At 33.9% G+C, this 21,376-nt stretch overlaps 3 protein-coding genes across 4 annotated transcripts; 1 reads left to right on the forward strand and 2 right to left on the reverse strand.

Moving 5' to 3' along the window:
- On the reverse strand, positions 1 to 4,378 carry LOC105781254 (putative multidrug resistance protein). The gene is made up of 7 exons (XM_012605795.2): positions 4,196 to 4,378; positions 4,013 to 4,067; positions 3,731 to 3,918; positions 3,188 to 3,645; positions 2,551 to 3,091; positions 508 to 2,465; positions 1 to 376 (listed from the first exon to the last, which is right to left on the reverse strand). The coding sequence occupies exons 1-7, from the start codon at positions 4,376 to 4,378 to the stop codon at positions 1 to 3; spliced, it is 3,759 nt and encodes a 1,252-aa protein (XP_012461249.1).
- Positions 4,379 to 5,425: 1,047 nt separating this feature from the next.
- On the reverse strand, positions 5,426 to 6,241 carry LOC105784366 (protein CHLORORESPIRATORY REDUCTION 41, chloroplastic). Its single transcript, XM_012610222.2, has one exon. It carries the CDS (start codon positions 6,154 to 6,156, stop codon positions 5,521 to 5,523), a length of 636 nt encoding a protein of 211 aa, XP_012465676.1. The 5' UTR covers positions 6,157 to 6,241; the 3' UTR covers positions 5,426 to 5,520.
- A 1,302-nt stretch (positions 6,242 to 7,543) lies between these two features.
- Positions 7,544 to 11,461, forward strand: LOC105783886 (polycomb group protein FIE1). Of its 2 annotated transcripts, XM_012609589.2 has the most exons (14): positions 7,544 to 7,818; positions 8,250 to 8,315; positions 8,405 to 8,527; positions 8,649 to 8,729; positions 8,799 to 8,891; positions 9,036 to 9,111; positions 9,445 to 9,524; positions 9,597 to 9,668; positions 10,299 to 10,358; positions 10,475 to 10,571; positions 10,782 to 10,845; positions 10,933 to 10,992; positions 11,091 to 11,164; positions 11,248 to 11,461. In XM_012609589.2, exons 1-13 carry the CDS (start codon positions 7,642 to 7,644, stop codon positions 11,152 to 11,154), a joined length of 1,113 nt encoding a protein of 370 aa, XP_012465043.1. In that variant the 5' UTR covers positions 7,544 to 7,641; the 3' UTR covers positions 11,155 to 11,164; positions 11,248 to 11,461. The 2 variants fall into 2 exon arrangements, with proteins under 2 accessions (XP_012465043.1, XP_012465042.1); XM_012609588.2 differs by having other exon boundaries at positions 11,091 to 11,461.
- Positions 11,462 to 21,376: the final 9,915 nt, after the last annotated feature.

Here is a 21,376-nt window from a genome sequence, read left to right on the forward strand (position 1 = left end):
TTACCTATAAGGAGAACTCCCACCCTGTAGTTTTATCAACGAATAATATGCTCCACCACGGCCTAAGGAAAGCAGTTCATTATGCGAACCATGTTCCGCAACTTTCCCGTTCTTGATAATGGCGATGGTATTAGCTTTTTGAATGGTCGATAGCCGATGAGCGACCACCACGCATGTTCTGCTCACCATCATCTTCTCAAGTGCTTCTTGAACCAATTTTTCTGAGACACTATCAAGTGCACTGGTGGCTTCATCTAGCAGGAGAATTGAAGGGTTTTTTAGTATGGCTCGTGCGAGTGCGATCCGCTGTTTTTGACCCCCTGATAGTTGAACCCCTCTTTCTCCACAATTTGTGTCGTAACCATCTTTCATTCCACTGCAAAATTACAACACAAAAATGGTGTTTTCATTGACTAATAAAGCTCTAAAATTAACACTAGAGAGTTTGCAGCTATGATTTGAGAGTTTTCGGTTCTTGATTAGTTTTTTATAATGCAGTTTACATACCTTATGAATTCATGAGCATTGGCGAGCTTTGCAGCCTTCCGTATCTCGGATTCTTTAGCATTCTTCTTCCCGTAGGCAATATTTTCGCGGATCGTTCCTGCAAACAGGGTTGGCTCTTGACTCACAAGTGCAATATGTGTTCTCAGCATTCTTAAATTATAGTTCTTTATATCCTGCGCATCTATGAATACTGATCCTTTCGTCGGATCATAAAACCTCTCAATAAGTCCGATAATGGTAGATTTTCCGGAACCACTTTGTCCGACTAGTGCAACTGTCCTCCCTGCTTCAATTCTAAGGTTTAGGCCCTTAAATATCAATTGGTCAGGTCTGGTTGGGTAAGCAAAGAACACATTTTTCAGCTCTATTCGTCCCTTAATCGTTTTTTTAACCTCTAGAGCCCATGAATGATTAGGATCGATCTCTGTTTTCCTATCGAGGATCGTGAAAACTGATCGAATGGCACTATTTCCTTTCGATAAATCATTGGTCATGCTTCCAGCTTCAGCAATGACATAAGCAGTGAATAGCAACACCAAGAAGGCTTGAAAAAGGTGTTCTGATGTTATTAACCCTTTTGTCAATAGTCTCCCACCATACCAGTAAGCTAATGCTGTAGAAGCTGTGTTGAAAAACTGAGAGCTAAAGAGGCCTAAACCCGAAAGCCATGAATGTCGGACACTTTCCTCTTTCGGACTTTTTAACGTGTCCTTGAAGAGCCCTAATATTCTTTTCTGAGATGAAAAGGCAGTGATAGTTCTATGGTTTACAATAGCTTCACTTGCTAGTTGGCTTCCTTCCTTCTGTGCTTTTTGCGCCTTTCCGGACATACTTTTCATCAACATACTCCTTGCATAAAAGCTTCCAACGACTAACGGTTGAACCGCAATCATCACAAGTGATAACCTCCAGCTAAGTTTAAGTGCTACTATGTATGCAAAAATGGACCCGAAAATGGCTTGAACCAGCAATGACATTCGATCTCCAACAAGGGAACGAACCATGTTGGCTTCAGTAGCCAATCTTGTGCAAATGGCTGCACTTGTGTTCTCCTCTTCATCGAAAAAACCAACCTCAAAAGTCATCAACTTCTCAAGAAACTTCTCCCGTACCCTTTTCGTTAATTTCTCTCCCATGACAGCAAAATTGTAGTGTTGGAGGAGACTGGATGTGAAGTTAAGAGCAGCTATGCCTAAGAAAACGAATGACAAAGTTTTAGATTTTGACTTGATTTCAGATTTGTTTCCACGAAAGTAAATCGATATAAGTAAGCCAACACAGTATGCATTTATAGGCTGAACTGCTCCAGAGCCAATTGCAGCCACACTTCCAACCAATGCTCTTCCCCATTCCGGCGCATTCATTTTTAACAGACGCCATTGTGATGGAGTAGGATGAGATACTCGCTTGAAGTTTTCATCAATACTATCATCATCAGGATCATATTGGATAGTGTAGGAATAGGGTGTTCCCACTGATAGAGCAGGGCTGAAAGGGCTCAATGATGGCGTGCTCGCAGCACTCGATCTATAGCTTATCGGACTTTGTGCAACATTCATCCTGTGGCGATATCTTCCTTCGGTTTTGTAACTTATGTCATCAGAAACTTCATTTTGTAATGCCATTTTCTGTAATTCTACCATCCGGTAGTATTCTCCGCCTTCTCCATCATTCATTTGCATTAGTTCATTATGGGACCCTGATTCAATCACTCTACCATCTTGTAGAACCACAATAAGATTTGCGTTTCTTATTGTCATTAGGCGATGAGCAATGATGATCGATGTCCTCCCTATGGATGCCTTGTCGATCGCCTCTTGCACTATCCGTTCAGCTTGTGCATCCAGTGCACTTGTAGCTTCATCCAGAAGCAAGATTCTAGGGTCCCGGATCAAAGCCCTAGCTATGGCAATTCGCTGCTTCTGGCCACCAGACATCTGAAACCCGAATTGACCAACCTGCAATCCATATAGTTCTCTTGTTATAACCAAATATAACAATTCAAAGACAGTTTCTTGGTTGACAAATTAGAAGTTAGCTTACATGAGTTTCGTATCCCTCCGGTAATTTGACAATGAAGTCATGCGCATTGGCCGCTTTAGCTGCACTTATTACATCTTCCATCGATGCTCCTTCTTTCCCGAACAGTATATTTTCTTTTATGGATGTTGCAAAGAGTACAGGCTCTTGACTAACTAGTCCCATTTGAGATCTCAACCATTTCAGCTGAAGTCTCCTTATTTTGTATCCATCCAAAAGAACTTCTCCATCAGTAGGATCATAAAACCTTTGAAGCAATGCAATGGTTGTGGACTTGCCCGAACCGCTGCCTCCAACAAGACCGACGGACTTTCCGGCTGGGATTCTAATATTCAAACCTTGCAAGACAGATGAATCAGGTCTTGATGGATAGCTGAAATATATGTCCTTAAATTCAATCTCTCCTCTTACATATGACAAAGCCTTTCCTTTCCTATCGTCTGCATCGATAGAAGGAACTCGGTTAACCATCTCAAAAATCCTAGTAGCAGCAACGGTTGCCTCGGTGATGCCAGTTAAATTCGGTAGTGCACCCAAAACACTCCTGCAATGTCAAACCAAAACAATAATGAGTTAACTAAAAGGCTCAATTAGGATATATCAGAGGATGTAGTCTATCAACATGAAGAAAGTTACTTACAATCCTCCCATTACGACATTGATTCCGGCTGCAAAAACTGAACCACCTTTTTCGCCTTTCTCGGTGACCAAATAAGTCCCAACCCATGCTTGAAAAGCCCATCCTACATAAATGCTTCCCATACTTCCCATCAACAATCCCTTTGCAAAACCTTGCTTTACTCCCAATTCCAAGGTCCTTTCAAGTGCATGGCTGAATTTTTCTATTGTTTGATTCTCAGCTACATATGAATAAACAGTTCTTATGGAGGAAATTGCTTGTTCTGCAATCCCACCTGCAACACCATAAGATTCGATCATCTTCATTATCACATCCATCATCAGTTTCCCGAATACCAGCCCGGGAACAATGAAGAACAGCGTCAATGGAATCGCTGCTAATGTAATTCTCCATGATAATATGAAGGAAACAATGAGGCAGAAGAAGAAGGTTGAAAGAAATGCAAGGCAATTCGGTATCTACATGCCGGACAAAGGAGAAACAATGTTAGAAATAACATATTGGATCATTTTTTGTATGCAAGAATGCTAGTTGATTCCTAACCTTATCACATATTGCAACTTGGATTGCATTGGCATCTGCAGATATCGTTGACACGACTTGGAAGGTCATGGAGGTACCGGTCTCCTGAGTGTCAAAGAAACCAACTTCCTGTCTAAGGACAGATTTTAAGTATTCTGTCCTTATTCGGGAAGTCTGTCTTTCTGCTGTTCGTGTCCAACAAACCCCTTCTGTATATGTATAAAATGGCATCCCAAGGAAGCAAAACAGATATTAATGTCCAATATTTATCAGTCAAATGCAAAAATGATAGTTGCAACTTACCGACAAATGCCGAAAGTCCAACTACGATCGCAACATAGAGCAGCCTAAGTGCATACTGCAGAAAATCAAAACGATCCGGTAACGTTATTTCATCAACTATCTTTTATATTAACTCAGATTGGTCCGAAGGCAATAAACTGGGATTGAGTTAACCAGATTTTCATACAGGCTAGTGGCACATACCTTATCTACAGTATCATTAGACAATTTGGCATTGGGATCTCCATATTCATTGATCACTTTGCTAAGAACAAGCATTGTAAGAGGGTACTGCAATCCATCTCCGATACTACCCAAAGTTCCGAAAAACATTAACAGCTTGTCGACATTGTCAGCATATCGAAACATGCCATCTTTGGAAACCATTTTTCTGATGTTTCCTTTCAGTAGAAATGGGACACTATCTTTTGATTTTTGTTTACTTTCATCAGCTCTAATGGAAGCTTAAATGAGTTTTATATACTGGACCATATGTACAGGTATCCACAATCTATTTGCAGGCAGAATCTAGCTTATTGTCTAGCTCTATTACAGTTTTTACGCCAATGACAAATGGAATTTGATTAATTTGTTTTTAAATTGGCCGGCTTTGGGCATCTTTGGACAGCAGAATGAATGCTGGTTTCAATGAATCCAGCCATCCAAGTGGCAAATGATAAATCTAAATAAAAAAACATGGCAAATCTGGGACGTGTGATAGAGCTTCGTGATGATTGGCCAGCCACAGGTATTTTTATAATTCTGAAGATTAGCCTTTGTTTTCACGTTTGATGCATTTGGAAACTTGGATCCAAAGTAGTAAAAACAAAAGATTTAGATTATAAGTTGAGCAATTTGTTCGCATCTTTCCATTGTCTTCTTCGTGGGAGCATTGGTGAAGCCTTGAAATAGCCCAATGTGTACGTTACAAGGACATTGAATGTTTCGCCCTCGTTGATGCTTTCGTATGTTATTATTTTTAAAGAGGCAGGCCATTGAGAATTGAACACGGGGTATATAGTTTTTAAAATATATAAAACTGGATATCAAAATCTCACATCAACCCAAGTCCCTAATTGCTTCAGGAAGAGGACATCTCATAACACAAAAAATGGGTGTGCGGTTAAAACTTCAACCATTGATTGCCTCTATTCTTTGTTTTATTCATCTGTGAAGTTAGCAGCCATTGATGACATACATGCCAATTGAAAATGAGTGATTGGTTCCCGACACTGAAATTTGAGATTTGCTCTCAGTGACTTCCTGTGTTCACAGAAGATGCTTCTTTGTCACCAGTCCCTACGTTGTTTGTGTTCGTGTAAACCCTCGAATGTATAAAAAAAAAAAAAAAAACCTAATCCTTTTATTTATGTTAATCAAATTAGGCATGGCATGGCATGCGTGAGATATGCACATAAACATTACCATGAGAACTGAAAGGCAAAGAGTGGTATATGCAGCTTTATATCATTCAATTTTCTCATCATGAAATCCAGTAACATACACGACATCGTTTCAATACCTAAAATTCAAAAAGAATTAGCCACAAGAATGGCCTGCCTGCACCTAGCTTTAGCTTTTTCAAGCCTCTCACTCAAGGTCTCATCTTTCACAGCAGCTTTCACCATAGCCAAATCCATTTCCATCAACTTCAATACCCTAAACAACTCCGTCACCATCCTATCTTCCACTTCCCCTTCATCCCTCAACACCTCCGCTTCTTCCCTCGCTCTTTCCGCCACGATTTCCCCTGCTTTCGCCAACAGTTCCGTCGACCCAAACTCTCTCCCCATCAACCCTTCCAGCTTCTCCAAAAAATCCATTATCACGTACCCTTTGGGTTTCTCCAAGTTAATCTCCTTCGTCCTCCTCCATCCCACCTCGAAATTCGGCGGTTCCGGTTTTGCGATGTCGGGTCTCGGCCTTCTTTCTCGGACGATTTCCGATCTTCTTCGTTTCTCGATGGGGAAACTTTCTGGACTTGTGGTGGTTTCGTGGGAGATTGGAGATGGGAAATCCGATTGAGATGATTCTGACGTTGGGGAAGTGCATTTGATGGGGAAATGTAATGTTTTTGATGGGTTATTGGAGATTGATGAGAGGTTTGATGTATGGTTATGGAGAAGGTTTGGGGGAGAAAGGAAGGGAAGCAGAGTGGAAGCCATGGCAGAATTTTGTAAAACCAAACTGCAGTGAAGAAGATAAGGATGTTAAATATTGTATAGGCCAATTGCGGTTTGCTGCAGAAGATATTTGCAAAATATCCGCTGCAGTTTGGATAATTTCTTTTTATTTCCAATAAATTTAGTTAATTTTTTATTTAAATTTAATTATGCTAAAACTTTTATAAGGCACTTAGGTTGATTCATAAATCCTAAATATAGACTTAAAACCAACATGGAGAAGACAAAAAAAATACATATATTTATGTTAATTATGGAATATTATACCATCATTAGTGAAAGCTAAAAGAAAAAAAAGAATGAAATTGCATCTCTATCTCTAATGTTATACAAAAAATTTAAATTACTCGGAAAGAATGATATAACATGCTAAGTCAACTTAAAGTTACACTCTTAATATCGCTCAATGACTAAAATGTAACAAACCGATAACATTAGTTACCATATCATAACTTTTAATAATATTAATGATCATATCATAATTTTTAAAATTTAGTGACCAAAATGTAATTTAAACTAATATATAACTTTAACCTAAATGTAAATTAATAAGTGAGTAAATTTTGATAATTCAATTATAATGTTTTTAAGGATATTTGTAGCGATTCAATTTTAGAAAAAAATTTTATTTTAGCTCTACATTGTTTTTGTCTCTCTTAGCACTTGTATTTTTTGTCAAACTATCCAATACATATAGATTATCATATAGATGATAAGTCCTCATTTAATTACATTTAAATTATTTTTAATTTTTAAAGTAGTTTTATAATTTTTGAAATTTTAAATTTTAAAAATTAATTAAATCTTGATGTGCCGTAAATTTAGATTCTAATTTAAATTTGATATGCTGAACTTTTATTTTAGGATAAATTGCATCTAAAGCCACTAAAATATTAGTAAGTTTATGTTTTGGGTTACTCAACTTCAAAAATTATAAAATGATTACTAAACTATTTGAAAGTTTTCATTTAAGTTATAGGATGTTAAAATCGTTATCATATGATTTTCTTTGTTTACATTACTTACACTAATCGAAAGCTCTTCTTTCCAATCTTTTCTACAGTTCAGTTTTTCATAAAATATTTTCTTCGATCTCTGACACTAGCTATCAGATCAATTTGGATCTAAAGTATGTTTTTTTACTCGCCAATGGATGCTAATCTACTGTACGATCATCAAATTGTCACTATTCAGACTTTAAAAAAAATCTCAACAGCTTAATGACTTAAATAAAAACTTTTAAATAATTCAATAACTTAAATAAAAATATTCAAATAGTTTAGCCACCATTTTATAATTTTTGAAGTTGAGTACAAAATGAAAATTACCACCTTTATTTTATTATAAGTTTTCGTATGATATAATTGATTTAAGTTAAAAAAACAGCTGAAAGTGAAAGTGTGAAACTCAATTGGAACTAAAACCTTGGATTTTGTGCTGCCGGGAAACCAAAGTTTGAAAGCGGCAATGGCAAAGACGCCGATAGGGCTAGAACCAGTGGTGGGATCCCTATCATCCTCTAAGAAGAAAGAATACAGAGTCACTAATCGACTCCAAGAGGGCAAACGCCCCCTGTACGCCGTCGTTTTCAACTTCATCGACTCTCGTTACTTCAACGTTTTTGCTACCGTCGGTGGTAATCGGGTAAGTCTTGTCTTTTTGGGTACCCTTTTTCCTATGATTTAATGGGTTTCTTTTTATCTTGCCTTTTAACGCTTAATTTTTCTGCATCAATTTGCTTAGTGAAAGGTCCAGTTTTTGAGAAGCTGTTATTAATTACTTCAATCTCCGAAGCTTTACTTTAGCTGTTTGCACTTCTTTCCTTAAGGAAAACCTTTTTTTGGGGGGGCTAAATTTCATGAATGAATTAACCCTTTTTGATATTTTGTTGTTTAGGATTACCCAGATGTTCTGTTCTTTTCTGAAGTCTTTCCCTTTCAGTATTCATTTTTATTTTGGATTCTTATTTTGATTAGAAAATTTTCAATCTTTACCAGTTTTGTTTGCTCTTCTACCACCCTGATCCATCCATTGAAGTGATGTTAGTGATTGTTAATTTGCCCTTTTGTTTACAGGTGACGGTATACCAATGCCTCGAAGGAGGTGTTATAGCTGTTTTGCAGTCTTATGTTGATGAAGATGTAAGAAACAGCACTTCGATTGTATTTCTTTCTTCCATTAAAGTTTTCTTATTGATTCATTGCCTCATTCCGTGTGCTTTGTAGATCAGAAGGATGAGTCTTTCTACACTGTAAGTTGGGCCTGCAACATTGATGGTACACCATTTGTGGTTGCTGGAGGTATTAATGGCATAATCCGTGTAATTGATGCGAGCAATGAGAAAATACACAAGGTATCATCCTTAATCAGATATGTTATTTTTATGTCCATTCTCCATTGTTGAAAACTGCTATTGTTATAGTGTATTTATACCTAGTTTTTTTTCATTCCATTGCATGGATGTGTATGTGCAGAGTTTTGTTGGACATGGTGACTCTATAAACGAAATCAGGACTCAGCCACTGAAACCATCACTTATAGTGTCTGCAAGCAAAGTAAGCGTCAAAACATTTGCTTGGCAACTGTTTGCTTTATCAAATGGCTAACATTTGAAATTGGAGCAGGATGAATCGGTTAGATTGTGGAATGTTCATACTGGAATCTGCATTCTGATATTTGCTGGAGCCGGGGGACACCGCAATGAAGTTTTGAGTGTGGTAGGTGCAGAGAATATTGAGTTATCGTGTTGTTGTCTTTTCCCTGGAGAACGGGACTATGTCGTATAATGTTTGCTATGTTTTCTACTTCCATTTTTTCCACTAATTGTATAATGTTTGCTATGTTTATGATGGCTATTGTAGGATTTCCATCCTTCAGACATATATCGAATTGCAAGTTGCGGGATGGACAACACTGTAAAGATTTGGTCAATGAAAGGTACGATTGTGACTGTCATCAGAGTGGGTTGTTTTTATTGTTTTTGGTGCCAACAAACTAATGTATCTGATATAATTGGAGCATTAGAGTGAGAACTAGGGATTCCAAGATTTTTATCAATAAAGGATGGTTATATGTTGTCTAGGACCTTGGCTTTTTGGGATTCTGGGGTGAGTTGGAACTGTTGGATCTGAGGTTAGATATTGTCTAGCATAAAAAAGAATTGAGTGACGTTATGATTGTCGGGAAGGTGATTTCAGGCAAGAATTAGCATCGAGTAAACACCAGTTCAGGCATTCACTCCTTTCTGTCATGTTATTAATCTTTCTGCAGAGTTCTGGACTTACGTGGAGAAATCATTCACATGGACGGATCTTCCTTCAAAATTTCCAACAAAATACGTACAATTCCCTGTGAGTAGCTTCTTCTTCATCTTCTCGATGTAAATCACGACTGTTGCTCTAATATTTATCTATTATTTTCAGGTGTTCTTAGCTTCAGTTCATTCAAATTATGTGGACTGTAATCGGTGGCTTGGAGATTTCATTCTGTCAAAGGTAAACTATTTGCTCTATATATTGTTATATTATCTTCCGTGGAGAGCTTGAATTTGATTTAATGAGAATTGCCTCATCGTTTTGTTGCATTCTCAGATAAGTACCTTGAGCTATTTTGTGAAGTATATTTGAACAGCCTTTGCGGACATGACTTGCCAAAGTATAAACTGAAGGCAGTTTTTGGATGTCTTACTTTAAATTGTTATTTACTTCCCCTTTCCTTTTTGCTAAGGTTGTGCTTGGGTACTCAAAATTAAGATATAAGATGAAAAGCACTTATTTTGCATGTCACTTTAACCATTAGGTCATCTTCGAAATGGCATCTTATCTTCTTTAAGAAATCAAGTTACATTGTTAGAGAATAGAGATGCAGCATTAATGAAAACCCCTTCTTAAAGTTAGGACACTTATAATTTACTAGTGGAAAGTTCAAGTTGAAGTTCTCTTATGAAACTTTCCTAGAGCTTGTTACTGTAAATCATGTATGTTGTTTTGTTACTTGGTCTTGGGTATGAGTGTTGGACATGGTTATGTATCTAGCATGGGTTAGTTCAACTTCTCTCTCTCTCTTGCTCTCGGAATTTTATATGTCACTGGGGTGTTACAAGTTGCTGTGTTGTGTAATTGCAGAGTGTTGACAACGAAATAGTGCTATGGGAACCAAAGATGAAGGAGCAATCTCCAGGAGAGGTCTGAACATAAAATTCGTCTTTTTCTCTTTCTGTTTATTGTTACAGATATGTATCTTTCCCAGAAAGTCCCAACTTCTGCAACAACAATGAACTTCATGATGTTTCGTGTTTTAGGGAACGGCTGACATCCTTCAAAAGTACCCTGTCCCGGAGTGCGACATTTGGTTCATCAAATTTTCTTGTGACTTTCATTACAATGCTGCTGCTATAGGTATATAGAAGTCCTAGTGCTTTCTATTTTTCGTTTCTGAACGTGAATAATATTAGTAATAACAGCATAATCACTTGTTGAGTTACAACTATTGTTCTTACCTATCTGATTATTGCTCGCGCATTCTTTTGGTCTCCCAAACAAATCCCGCATTTTGATAATCTACTGCTAAAGCTTGTACTCATTTATAAGTTTTGTTGGACGTGCCAGGGAATAGAGAAGGCAAGATTTTTGTCTGGGAACTGCAAAGTAGCCCTCCTGTTCTCATTGCCAGGTTTGCTTGATTTGCTCTCATCGGGCACTAAAAGGAAATTCTTCCTTTATATATTTAATAGTCATTCTTATTTTGTCTTTCCGGTAGGCTATCTCATGCACAGTCAAAATCTCCAATTAGACAAACTGCCACGTCCTTTGATGGAAGGTAACTACTGTTCGGATTTTGGATGTTGTTTTACCATTCGAACACCATGTTTTTCGATACACCAGACAAACTTTGACTCTTGGTTTTGATTGATGCAGCACCATTCTCAGTTGCTGTGAGGATGGGACGATATGGCGATGGGATTCTGTCCAGACCAACTGATCATCCTCCTGTAAGTTGGCCAAAAGAACATCACCAAAGCATGTTTTGGTCCGTTGTGCAATGCTGCCGTTAATTGATTTTTAGATTATGTAGGAAAGTAGCTGAAAAACAAACATGTCGAACTGCCTGTCTTGTCTTCTCTTATTCCAACCCCAAAATGTCGAAACCAGAATTGGCCACATCTTTGTATCCTTGAATCTAGTCATACTTCTTTTCAAGCAAGCAACTGCCGTCACAAAATTTATGAAATAGAAATTATTTATGTATTAAAATTTGTATAAATCTAAAATACTTTTAATAGGTTAAATCTCAAAATTACATATGAACTTTGATTTAATGTGTAATTTTATATATGAACTTTAATCTGGTGCAATTATTTACAAGAAATTTTAATTGTGTATACAGTAAATTTTAATTTAAATTCACTTATACATTTTTAAAGAAATATATTGGATAAATGTAATTATGTGTGTATGCAATATATATAAACTTAAAATGATGTTATATCGATAATTTGTGAAAATTGGATCAAATCAAAATTTTATAAAATGTGTAATACCTAATTTTAGCCCGGGCTCACAATAATAAAATAAAGTCTAAGTCCAGTATAAAATTATATCATTTGACCCAATCGGAATGGCCCATTACTTAAAAAGGTTAAATGTTCATCTACAAGCTTATGGAAACATAATCTTTAAGGATATGCAATCTTAGATATGATATATGTAATCTTGGATATGATATGCAATCTTGGAAGATATGATTTTGTAATCTTAGAGATTTAATTTGTAGATACCTTTTAATCTTAGCCGTTGATGTAATTGATCTGTACCGTTAGATTTGGGGAGGCTCAACTATAAATAGAGGCCTCTCCTTTCATTGTGGAGGGAGGAAAAAAATCAATAAAAAAAGAAGAACAATTGACAGTTTTTTAAAGGTGGCTTACTGTTTTTTTTATTTTTTACTTATTTACGATTTTAAAAAAGGGAGAAGGTGATACCATTGCGAATTTTATTTATTTATTTTTAGCCCTAATAAAGTGACGCGTTTCAAAGGATGGAGATATTTTCTCATTCGAGCCCTATGAATTATTCACGCCTTTTAATTGCGCCCTTCATTTTTTTTTCCTTTAATTCTGTTTGATGTTCAATTTAAATCCTTGTTAATTCAATGTGCTTAATTTCTTACACCACTATTTTTAAAAAAATATATATATTTAATTTTGAATCTAATACTATTTTAATGATTAAGCTTAGTATTTTTCCATTTTATTTTACGTTTTATATGTATTATGGCTATAAGTTTATTGAATTATATGTATATATTACCCTTTTAAAAAATTATAATGTATCATTATTTTGAAATTCAATATATATTGCTATTATTTGATTTATCACACTTTTATATATTTTAGGTAAATTCAACATGATTTGTATATATTCTTTGATATCCCTATTTTGTAATATATTTTCAAATTCACTTTACATATTTATATGTCTTAAAGATTTATATGAAAATGTTTTTATACAATGCTATTTTATATATACATATATAATTTGTAATAAATTATTTTTATTCTATATATTATTGATTTCATATTATTTTATCTATTACTTTTAAATTCTCTCTTAAATAGGTTTATGTATTTTCTTTCAATTCATTTATTATTTATCATTCATTAGTATATGTTTTATTTACTAATTATCGCTCCATGTTGTATATTATCATTTATCGCATTCTATTCGCTTAAAAGGCTATGTTCGATATCATTCAAGCATCAAAATTATTTTATTCAAAAATTTTCAAAATTGAGATAATACTCGTATTTAGGATTTTCAAGGAAATTGAGCCCTAACGTATTGAGTTCCGATTTTCTTCGTTAAATCTAACGATCGAGAGTTGCTCATTAATCAAAAAATAAAATGAAAAGCTTGTTGTCGGGAATTTAATATGTTGTATCCTAACGTATTGGATGTGGCGTATTGATTTCTCGAGACAAATATTTTTTTAAAAAAATGATAACAAAGGAAATATTCCAAGTTTAGGATTTTAAGAAATTGTGCCCTAACGTATTGGGCCGCGATTTTCTTAAATCTTAAATAAATTGATATTCTTTTAAATTTTTATTATAAGAGTATTTTGGACTAAATCATTTTTGAGGAAATAGAATGTCGTGCCCTAACGCATTGGGTGTGGCATTTTCTTTCTCTGAAATGATAAGAGTCTTAACAAGTAACGTTTTTTAGTTTTTATTAAGGATCATATTTTTAAATTTTCGACATTAAGACACTAATTAATTAACTAGGTACCAATTTTGGGCGTTACGAGGGTGCTAATCATTCCTCGTACGTAACTGACTCCCGAATCCATTTTCTAAAACTCGTAGACCAAAGCTATTGTTTAGGTGATCCAATCACACCTCAATAAAAAATTGGTGGCGACTTCAATTTTCATCGATAATTAATATTTGTTTTTTCAAAATAAAAGTTGGTTTCAACAGCATGGCGACTCCACTGGGGACTAAAATAAGAGAGTCGAGCCACAAAGTTGATTAATTTCTGTCTTATGGTCGAAAAATAAAATTTAAAAAAAATTCATAAGATCCTTTTGCATTCATCATTTTCTTGCTTAATCAATCTAAGTATTTTAGTTATTTTTTCATTATACATGAGTTGAATGATTTTACCCTTTTAAGTGAGAGTGAGAAACTATTCCTTCGTAAGGTTTTCACCCCGTATAGGATAGTGGATTGCTTTCGGGATACATCGATACCTATGCCTTCGTGAGATTTTCATCTCCGTATAGTCATAGGGAAAATGTTTCCCCCTGAACCTAACTTGATCTATATGAGCCTATACTGGGTGAAGATCGAGAAATCTGCTGGTTCGGGTACCTTTACTTTAGAACCGAACCGCATATAATGAACCTTAGGAATCCACTTTAGGTAGAACTACACTGAATCCCAGTAGATATTCGATTAGGTGTTTTATTATTTCTTGATTATATTCTATGTTTATATATGATACTGAATTTTTGTATTTTATTTTGATTGCATGACATGGCATTTCATTTCATTATAAAAGGCGTCGGTTCATATTCAGTTGCTAGATAAAAAGCTTATCATGGAAAAAGGGTTTCTTGATAAAGTGGAAAATAATACGGCTGCTTGAATGTAACACCCCTAACTCGTATCCATCGCCGAATTAGGGTTACGAGGCATTACTGAACAAAACACAACCATCTCAAAATCAATACATATATATTATACATATACATATACATGAAATATGCAAAACGTTAAACTTCTCTTCTAACCATTTTTAATAAACAAAGACATTATAATCCAACTAGTAAAGACATTACAAACTAGAAAATCTATAAGGAAATAAACCATTTTAGTATGGCTATTATATTCATATACAATACAACAAAGTACGACCTTCAAAATATTTATCTAGTTTGTACATGCCATAGTTAGAATTTAAATATTTTAAATACCGAGACAATAGATAAGGTGATAAACTTGCTGACGATCCCTGAGCTTGAAGCTTGATTTGAATTTTTTTTTTTGATCTATAAACAGATAGACGTAAACAAACAAAATAAGCTTACATAGCTTAGTAAGTCTATAGCATAACTAAAATATATATAAAAGAAGAATAATATAAATTCATAATTAAACTTATTGAAATCGCAAATACGACATATATTACTATTTGAATATTTGTTACTCATAATCATCTTATTTATAATCAAATATATGTACTGTAGAATGCTTACCAATGAATATATAAATATGTATATACAATATGCATAACAATTGTATATTTAAATACTCATCAAAAACTTACAACCTAATACTTTTATATATCATTTACATATAAACAAATGCATACATCATTATCAAATACCTAAAACCGAATGCATATACACTTCATATGTGGGTAACCGAACGCATATTTATGTACTTAACAAATTTTATAACCGAATATATATATATATATACATACACATCAAACGGATATAACCAAATACATTTATACTTACCAATATGCATATATAGATTTCTCACATACATCTATCTGAATGCGAATATACCTAACAATTTCATAAAATTGAATATATATTTATAAATCCATACTCATCAAATACATATAAACTAATGTTTATATGCTCATCAAACACAATGACCAAATGTATATACATATTCTATAAATCCATATGACTAAATCATACACATATTCGATACATGTAAACACATGATATTAATAGATTCACCGGCACAAAACCTGCTAGGCTTAAGGCCTGATTCAATACACTGACACTTAGCCTACTAGACATAAAGTCTGAAATGTTTCACCGGCGTCAAGCCTGCTAGACTTAAAGTCTGAAATGTTTCACCGGCGTCAAGCCTACTAGACTTAAAGTCTGAAATGTTTCACCGGCGACAAGCCTGCTAGACTTAAAGTCTGAAACATATCACTGGCATCAAGCCTACTAGGCACCGAGCCTGAACACTCAATTTATATAAATACAAATCACTTTCAAAATGTATATCTATATAAGATTCCATGTATAAAAATTTAGCTCAATATATATAAATTATACCTTTAAACCACATAGATATATAAAATTCAGATATTGAATCCAGCTCAATAACTTAATTATACATATGATCATATATAGATATATAACTTAATACATTAAGGCCTACTATTAATATCATACATTCAACATCTTATAGTAATCCAAGCTAACAATTTTGTACCTTCAACTCCATTCAAAAGCTTCACATGAATATAATTACATAATTGAATCTCATATAAACTTATATAATTATCATACCTAAATTTAATACATAAACATGTACATATATAAGTCTCAGATATATTCGAGTCTCATACATACTTTATATAATAGTCATACCTAAATTTAACACAAAAACATATTCAATTATATTTGTATTTCCGAACTTCATATAAACTTATATAAAAATTATACCCAAACTCAATACAAAAACATATACATGTAAATATATATTTATGTGCTCATTCAATTCTATCATATACATATAAATTTCAACTCACATGTACATACCATTTCAAAACTACTTATGCAAATATAACATATATATTTTAATCAATCCAATAGTTTGTACATATATGTACTTACATATATATATACATTCGAACCTTTATATATATATATATATATATATATATATATATATATATACACTATACATACCTTTCGATTAATAACCAAGAATTTATACATAAGCCATATTCATTCTTCAACTAAATTCAAGAGCTTACATATATGTGTATACATATATGTATATTCAACATTAATCATATATTTATATATATACATATCATTTTACTTTGACTAAATTCAAGCTATATACTTTCAATTTGAGCTCATCCAAATACAATAGATATATATATATATATATATATATATATATATATATATATTAATTAATAACATTAAATTGCTAGTTGACTTACCTCGGACGGTGAAAAATCGAAACCGGACGATTATTCGACGATTTTAGCTTTCCCCGATCTAACTCCGATTTCTTTGGTTCTTGATCTAAGGGTCTGTTTGATTGGCGTATTTCATTTTCCGGAAAACATTTTCCCTCTTTTACGGTGTTTGATTGACCAAAGGAATTGATTTTCCGGAAAAGCAACTTCAAAACACGGGAAAATCGAGCCCTTCTTTGCGTAAAATGTCTTACAGATTTTTTTTCCGTAAGACATTTTCCGGAAAACACAGCTTCAACCTCCCATTTCCTCCTCATTTCCTCTCCGTCCATCAACGTCAGCCTCTCCTCCTCATCGGTGTGCTTCTTCTTCTTGGGTTATCAACATGTTGTGTTCTCCTTTTCTCTGTGTATTATTTTTGTTCATCGTGATTTTTTCTTGGGTGTGCCTTTCCTCCTTTTCTCTGCTGTTTTTCCTCCTTTATGTTTTTCCTCCTCTACTTTCTTGATCTATTTTTTTTGTTTCTTTGATTAAGTTTTTATTTCAGTTATTTTGTAATTTTAGTTTTGATTGTTAAGGGTTTCTGCAAATGGGTAGTTTTCTGCAAATGTTTTCTGCAAATCAGTTTCTGGGTTAACTGGAAAATGGGTAATTTGGATACTTTAGCACCCCATCATGCATGCGTATGCTATATAGCTTCTGCAATGTTTGCTAAATTTCATCTGTAAGTTCTCTTGACCTCCAACTTGTTCGATTTAGAACCGGCATTTGGAATTTAGATTCTTTGGCAGTTTTGTTTCCTTCTTCTTCAATCATATAAATTTAGTGATGATTGTTAAAGAAAACACTAAACCTCATCTAAAGTATAAACTACAAAACTATGGCTACTCTTGCCTCTTCCTACCGCCGACACCCCGCTGTTGGATCTAAAAAATCCACAACCTTTTTTGTATAACCAAAGTTGTAAGTGAGAGAAGTAAAAGATAAAAAGAGGCAATGACGTTTGAAGGTGATGGAGGTGTTAGGCCACCAATAGTTTATGTTTTACAAATCTTTTAAGTCGCTTTAAGGAAGGAGAAAAGTATGAATATTTTGGTCGAGATCAATGTCTCATTTACATTCTTATAAAAAGAATACATTTTTAACTAGAAGAATATCGGTCTTATTTTATCATACATTATAGATGGTCAAAAGTCAAGAATTGCCATGTTGAAAATATTGAAGGAGATAGAAGTAGAAATAAATAAGGAGGTGACAAAATAAGCAAGTTAGAAAAGAGGTGGGAATGGATTGACCTTGGGAGGGTGGGGTGATGAATAAGAGGGGTCCATGTACATGCCGGCTCCACCAGTTCATTTACTCACCTTTTTTCCAACACTTGTATTTGCATTTACATGGCCTTATCATGGTCAAGCTCAATAAAAGCCTCCTCTTTTTTCTTTTTTAAATGAAGTCCAAATTTGAATATACATTGTAGATATCTATTTTGTTTTTACAATACAATCACGCTGAATTGATTAACTAAAGAACCTTGATTTGTTCTTAAATTTCTGGCTATTCAATCAACTTGGAAGCTTAAAAAATGTTGAAACTTGTTCTGCATTTGTAGCTTTTAAAGGTGCTTTAGTTGGATGGTCATGATTATCAGATTGTTGCAACTTATTGTTTTGTTTTATTAGTTAATAGGAGTAAATGTAAAATGTTCATTGGCTTTTAAAATGTTGGAATTCTTTGAATTACTTCAAATGCTTAATGATGTAAACTTGAAGTGCTTTTTTTTTTATAAAGATGGTTACTGATATTATTGGATTCTTATCAATCTGGTTTTCTTTACTAAAGGTGGTGTTGATTTTGTTTCTAGTTTTTTCTCAACTGCAAGAAATGAATATATTTTGATAGATTCTTTGTGCTATTTATGAGGCACTCATTTACTATTCCATTATCTAAACTGAATGTTATTTGCTCTTGAGATTTGATTTTTGATGGTCTCTTAGGCAGTAGTTACTGATTTGATGGCTGCAAATTTAGACTTTGCTTGAATGAGTGCCTCATAAAAGAAACATTGAATACATTGCCCAAGTTTAAAGACACCGGACGACTAAAACACTTAAACCAAGATGTTTTAAAGTGTAACTTCTCCCCATATTTGCCCAAGGTGTTTGCTCAACCCCCATCCCACCTCCTTTTGCCTCCAAAAACCAGAACTGTTTGTCTTGCTGTTCAAAACTGGTTTTAACTGTTTATGTTTGATTCTATTATGTGGGTAATTCATGATTGGTGACAATTTGGTCTTCTTCTTTTTTCCTGCTCAACATCCTATATATTTAATTTTCTTTTCCATTCCATAAGGGATGCTGACAGTCAAAAGAGTTGTAACTTTCATCTTCATGCACTTTTTTCTAATCATGTGGGTAATATATTTAAAACTCTTTAAATACATGAAACATATTATAATTTAAAACTCTTTATAAATACATGATCAATATATTTTACGTCATGGTAACTTTATAAAACATATTATTAACTATGATCAATATATTTTAAGTCATGATAACTTAAATAATAAAAATATTTTATATTTTTACATGAAAGATAACCTAATAATATATAACAAACTCTTGCACCAATTGAAGTATTGTATTAACTATGATCAATATATTTTAAGTGCTACTTTCAAAAAATTATTATTGGGCAATTATAATTAGCTGGATATGTATGTATGCACTTTTTTAGTCATTGTAACTTTATGTGATCTTATGAAAATCTTGCATCTTTTGTAGTAGTTAAAACATATTTGTGTGGCATTATTTTGTGTAGATGGATCGTAATCAACATCAAATGGCAAATGCCGGAGTCGTGGCTTCAGTTTTAGCTTTTGGGGCTCTTTGGATTAAAAAATTAGAAACTTGGAAGGAAATTGCTTCTCGCCCTCGTGTGAATCGAGATTATGAAAGAGAAAACTATATTAATAGTATTTTATATAGTGGTGACCAGCATTGCATTGATATAATAAGGATGAGACCGATCGCATTTTTTAATTTATGTGATATTCTTAGTACGAATAATTTGTTACAATCGTCTAAATCTGTCAATATTAGGGAGCAAGTAGTTATATTTTTACATATAATTGGTCATAATGTAAGGTTTCGAGTGATTGGATCTAGATATTATAGATCAATTCAGACAGTTCACCATTACTTTAGGGTTGTATTGAGAGCTATTTTGAAATTGTATAGACTAGTTATTAGATTACCTGATGAGTCAACTCCTAGTGAAATTAGAAACAATCCAAGGTTTTATCCTTACTTTAAAGATTGTATTGGAGCATTAGATGGAACTCATATTCGTGCATCCGTTCCACTTAGCATGCAAGGAAGATTTCGTAGCCGTAAAGGGGGGACGAGACAAAATGTATTGGCTGCCATTACATTTGATTTGAAATTTGCCTATGTTCTAGCTGGTTGGGAAGGTAGTGCACATGATTCTCGTATTTTAAGTGATGCACTTTCACGCCCAAGAGGATTAAGAATTCCAGAAGGTAATATTTATCACAAATAGTTCCAATAAGCTCATAGTTTATCAGTATTAATTACGTATTGTAAAATTGTAGGTAAATATTATCTTGCTGATGCTGGATATGGCATCCGAATTGGATGTATTACCCTATATCGTGGTGTCCGATATCATTTAAAAGAGTTTGCTGCTGAAGGGCCTGAAAATGCAAAGGAACTCTTTAATCTTCGACATTCATCATTACGGATCACTGTTGAACGTGTTTTTGGGATTTTGAAGAAACAGTTTCGTGTATTAGATGCTGAACCATTTTGGAATTTTCAAACTCAAGTAGATATAGTTTTGGCTTGTTGTATCATTCATAATCATATAATGGGAGTTGATCCTAGTGATTTAATTAATCAAGGATTATACGAGGAGTCTGAGTTTGATTCGATAATACAAACTCTCACGGAGCGATAAGAAAGAGAAGAAGCAAGAGAATGGTCTGCTAAGAGAGATGAGATTGCACAAACTATGTGGACTGATTATATGGCTAGAAATATTAGGTAGATTTAGGCTTAGGGTTATTGTTTCTATGTTATGTATGTTTTAGACTGATGTTTTTTTTTTTTTTTTTGTAATTGTTGGTTGGATAATGATATTGAAATTTTAGATTGTTGGATTTTGATATATGTCTTGAATTTGTTAGATATTGATTATGTTTTAACATTGTTGGATATTGAATTGATTATTATGTTTTAAGCTTGTTGGATATTGAAATTATTGACAATGACAATTATTTAATGTAGAATTGGTAAGGGCAACAAAGAAGGGACCTCCAAGCAATTCAGGTGGACAAAACCGATGGAACATGTTTTCCTTGAAATTCTAGCAGAGGAGGCTCGAAAAGGAAATAAGCCTTCTAATACTTTCAAATCAGTTTCTATTAATCGAGTTGCCGACGCCATTTCTGAAAGATTCCAAGTCCAATGCGATACGAAGCACGTGGAAAATCATTTGAGGACAGTAAAAAACCAGTGGCAGATTATATGCAAAATTCGAGGTGAAAGTGGTTTTGGATGGGATGATAACATGAAAATGATCACATGTGATAGAGCGACATACGATGCAACAGTGATGGTAATATATGTATATATATGTTAAGTATATTTCAATTATTTTTTACTTGTTATTCTAATTGTGTATAATATCCAACAGGCACACAAGAAGTATGAACC

This window comes from Gossypium raimondii, chromosome 13, assembly GCF_025698545.1.
Source record: "Gossypium raimondii isolate GPD5lz chromosome 13, ASM2569854v1, whole genome shotgun sequence".
In the NCBI taxonomy this organism is placed as follows: Eukaryota; Viridiplantae; Streptophyta; class Magnoliopsida; order Malvales; family Malvaceae; genus Gossypium; species Gossypium raimondii.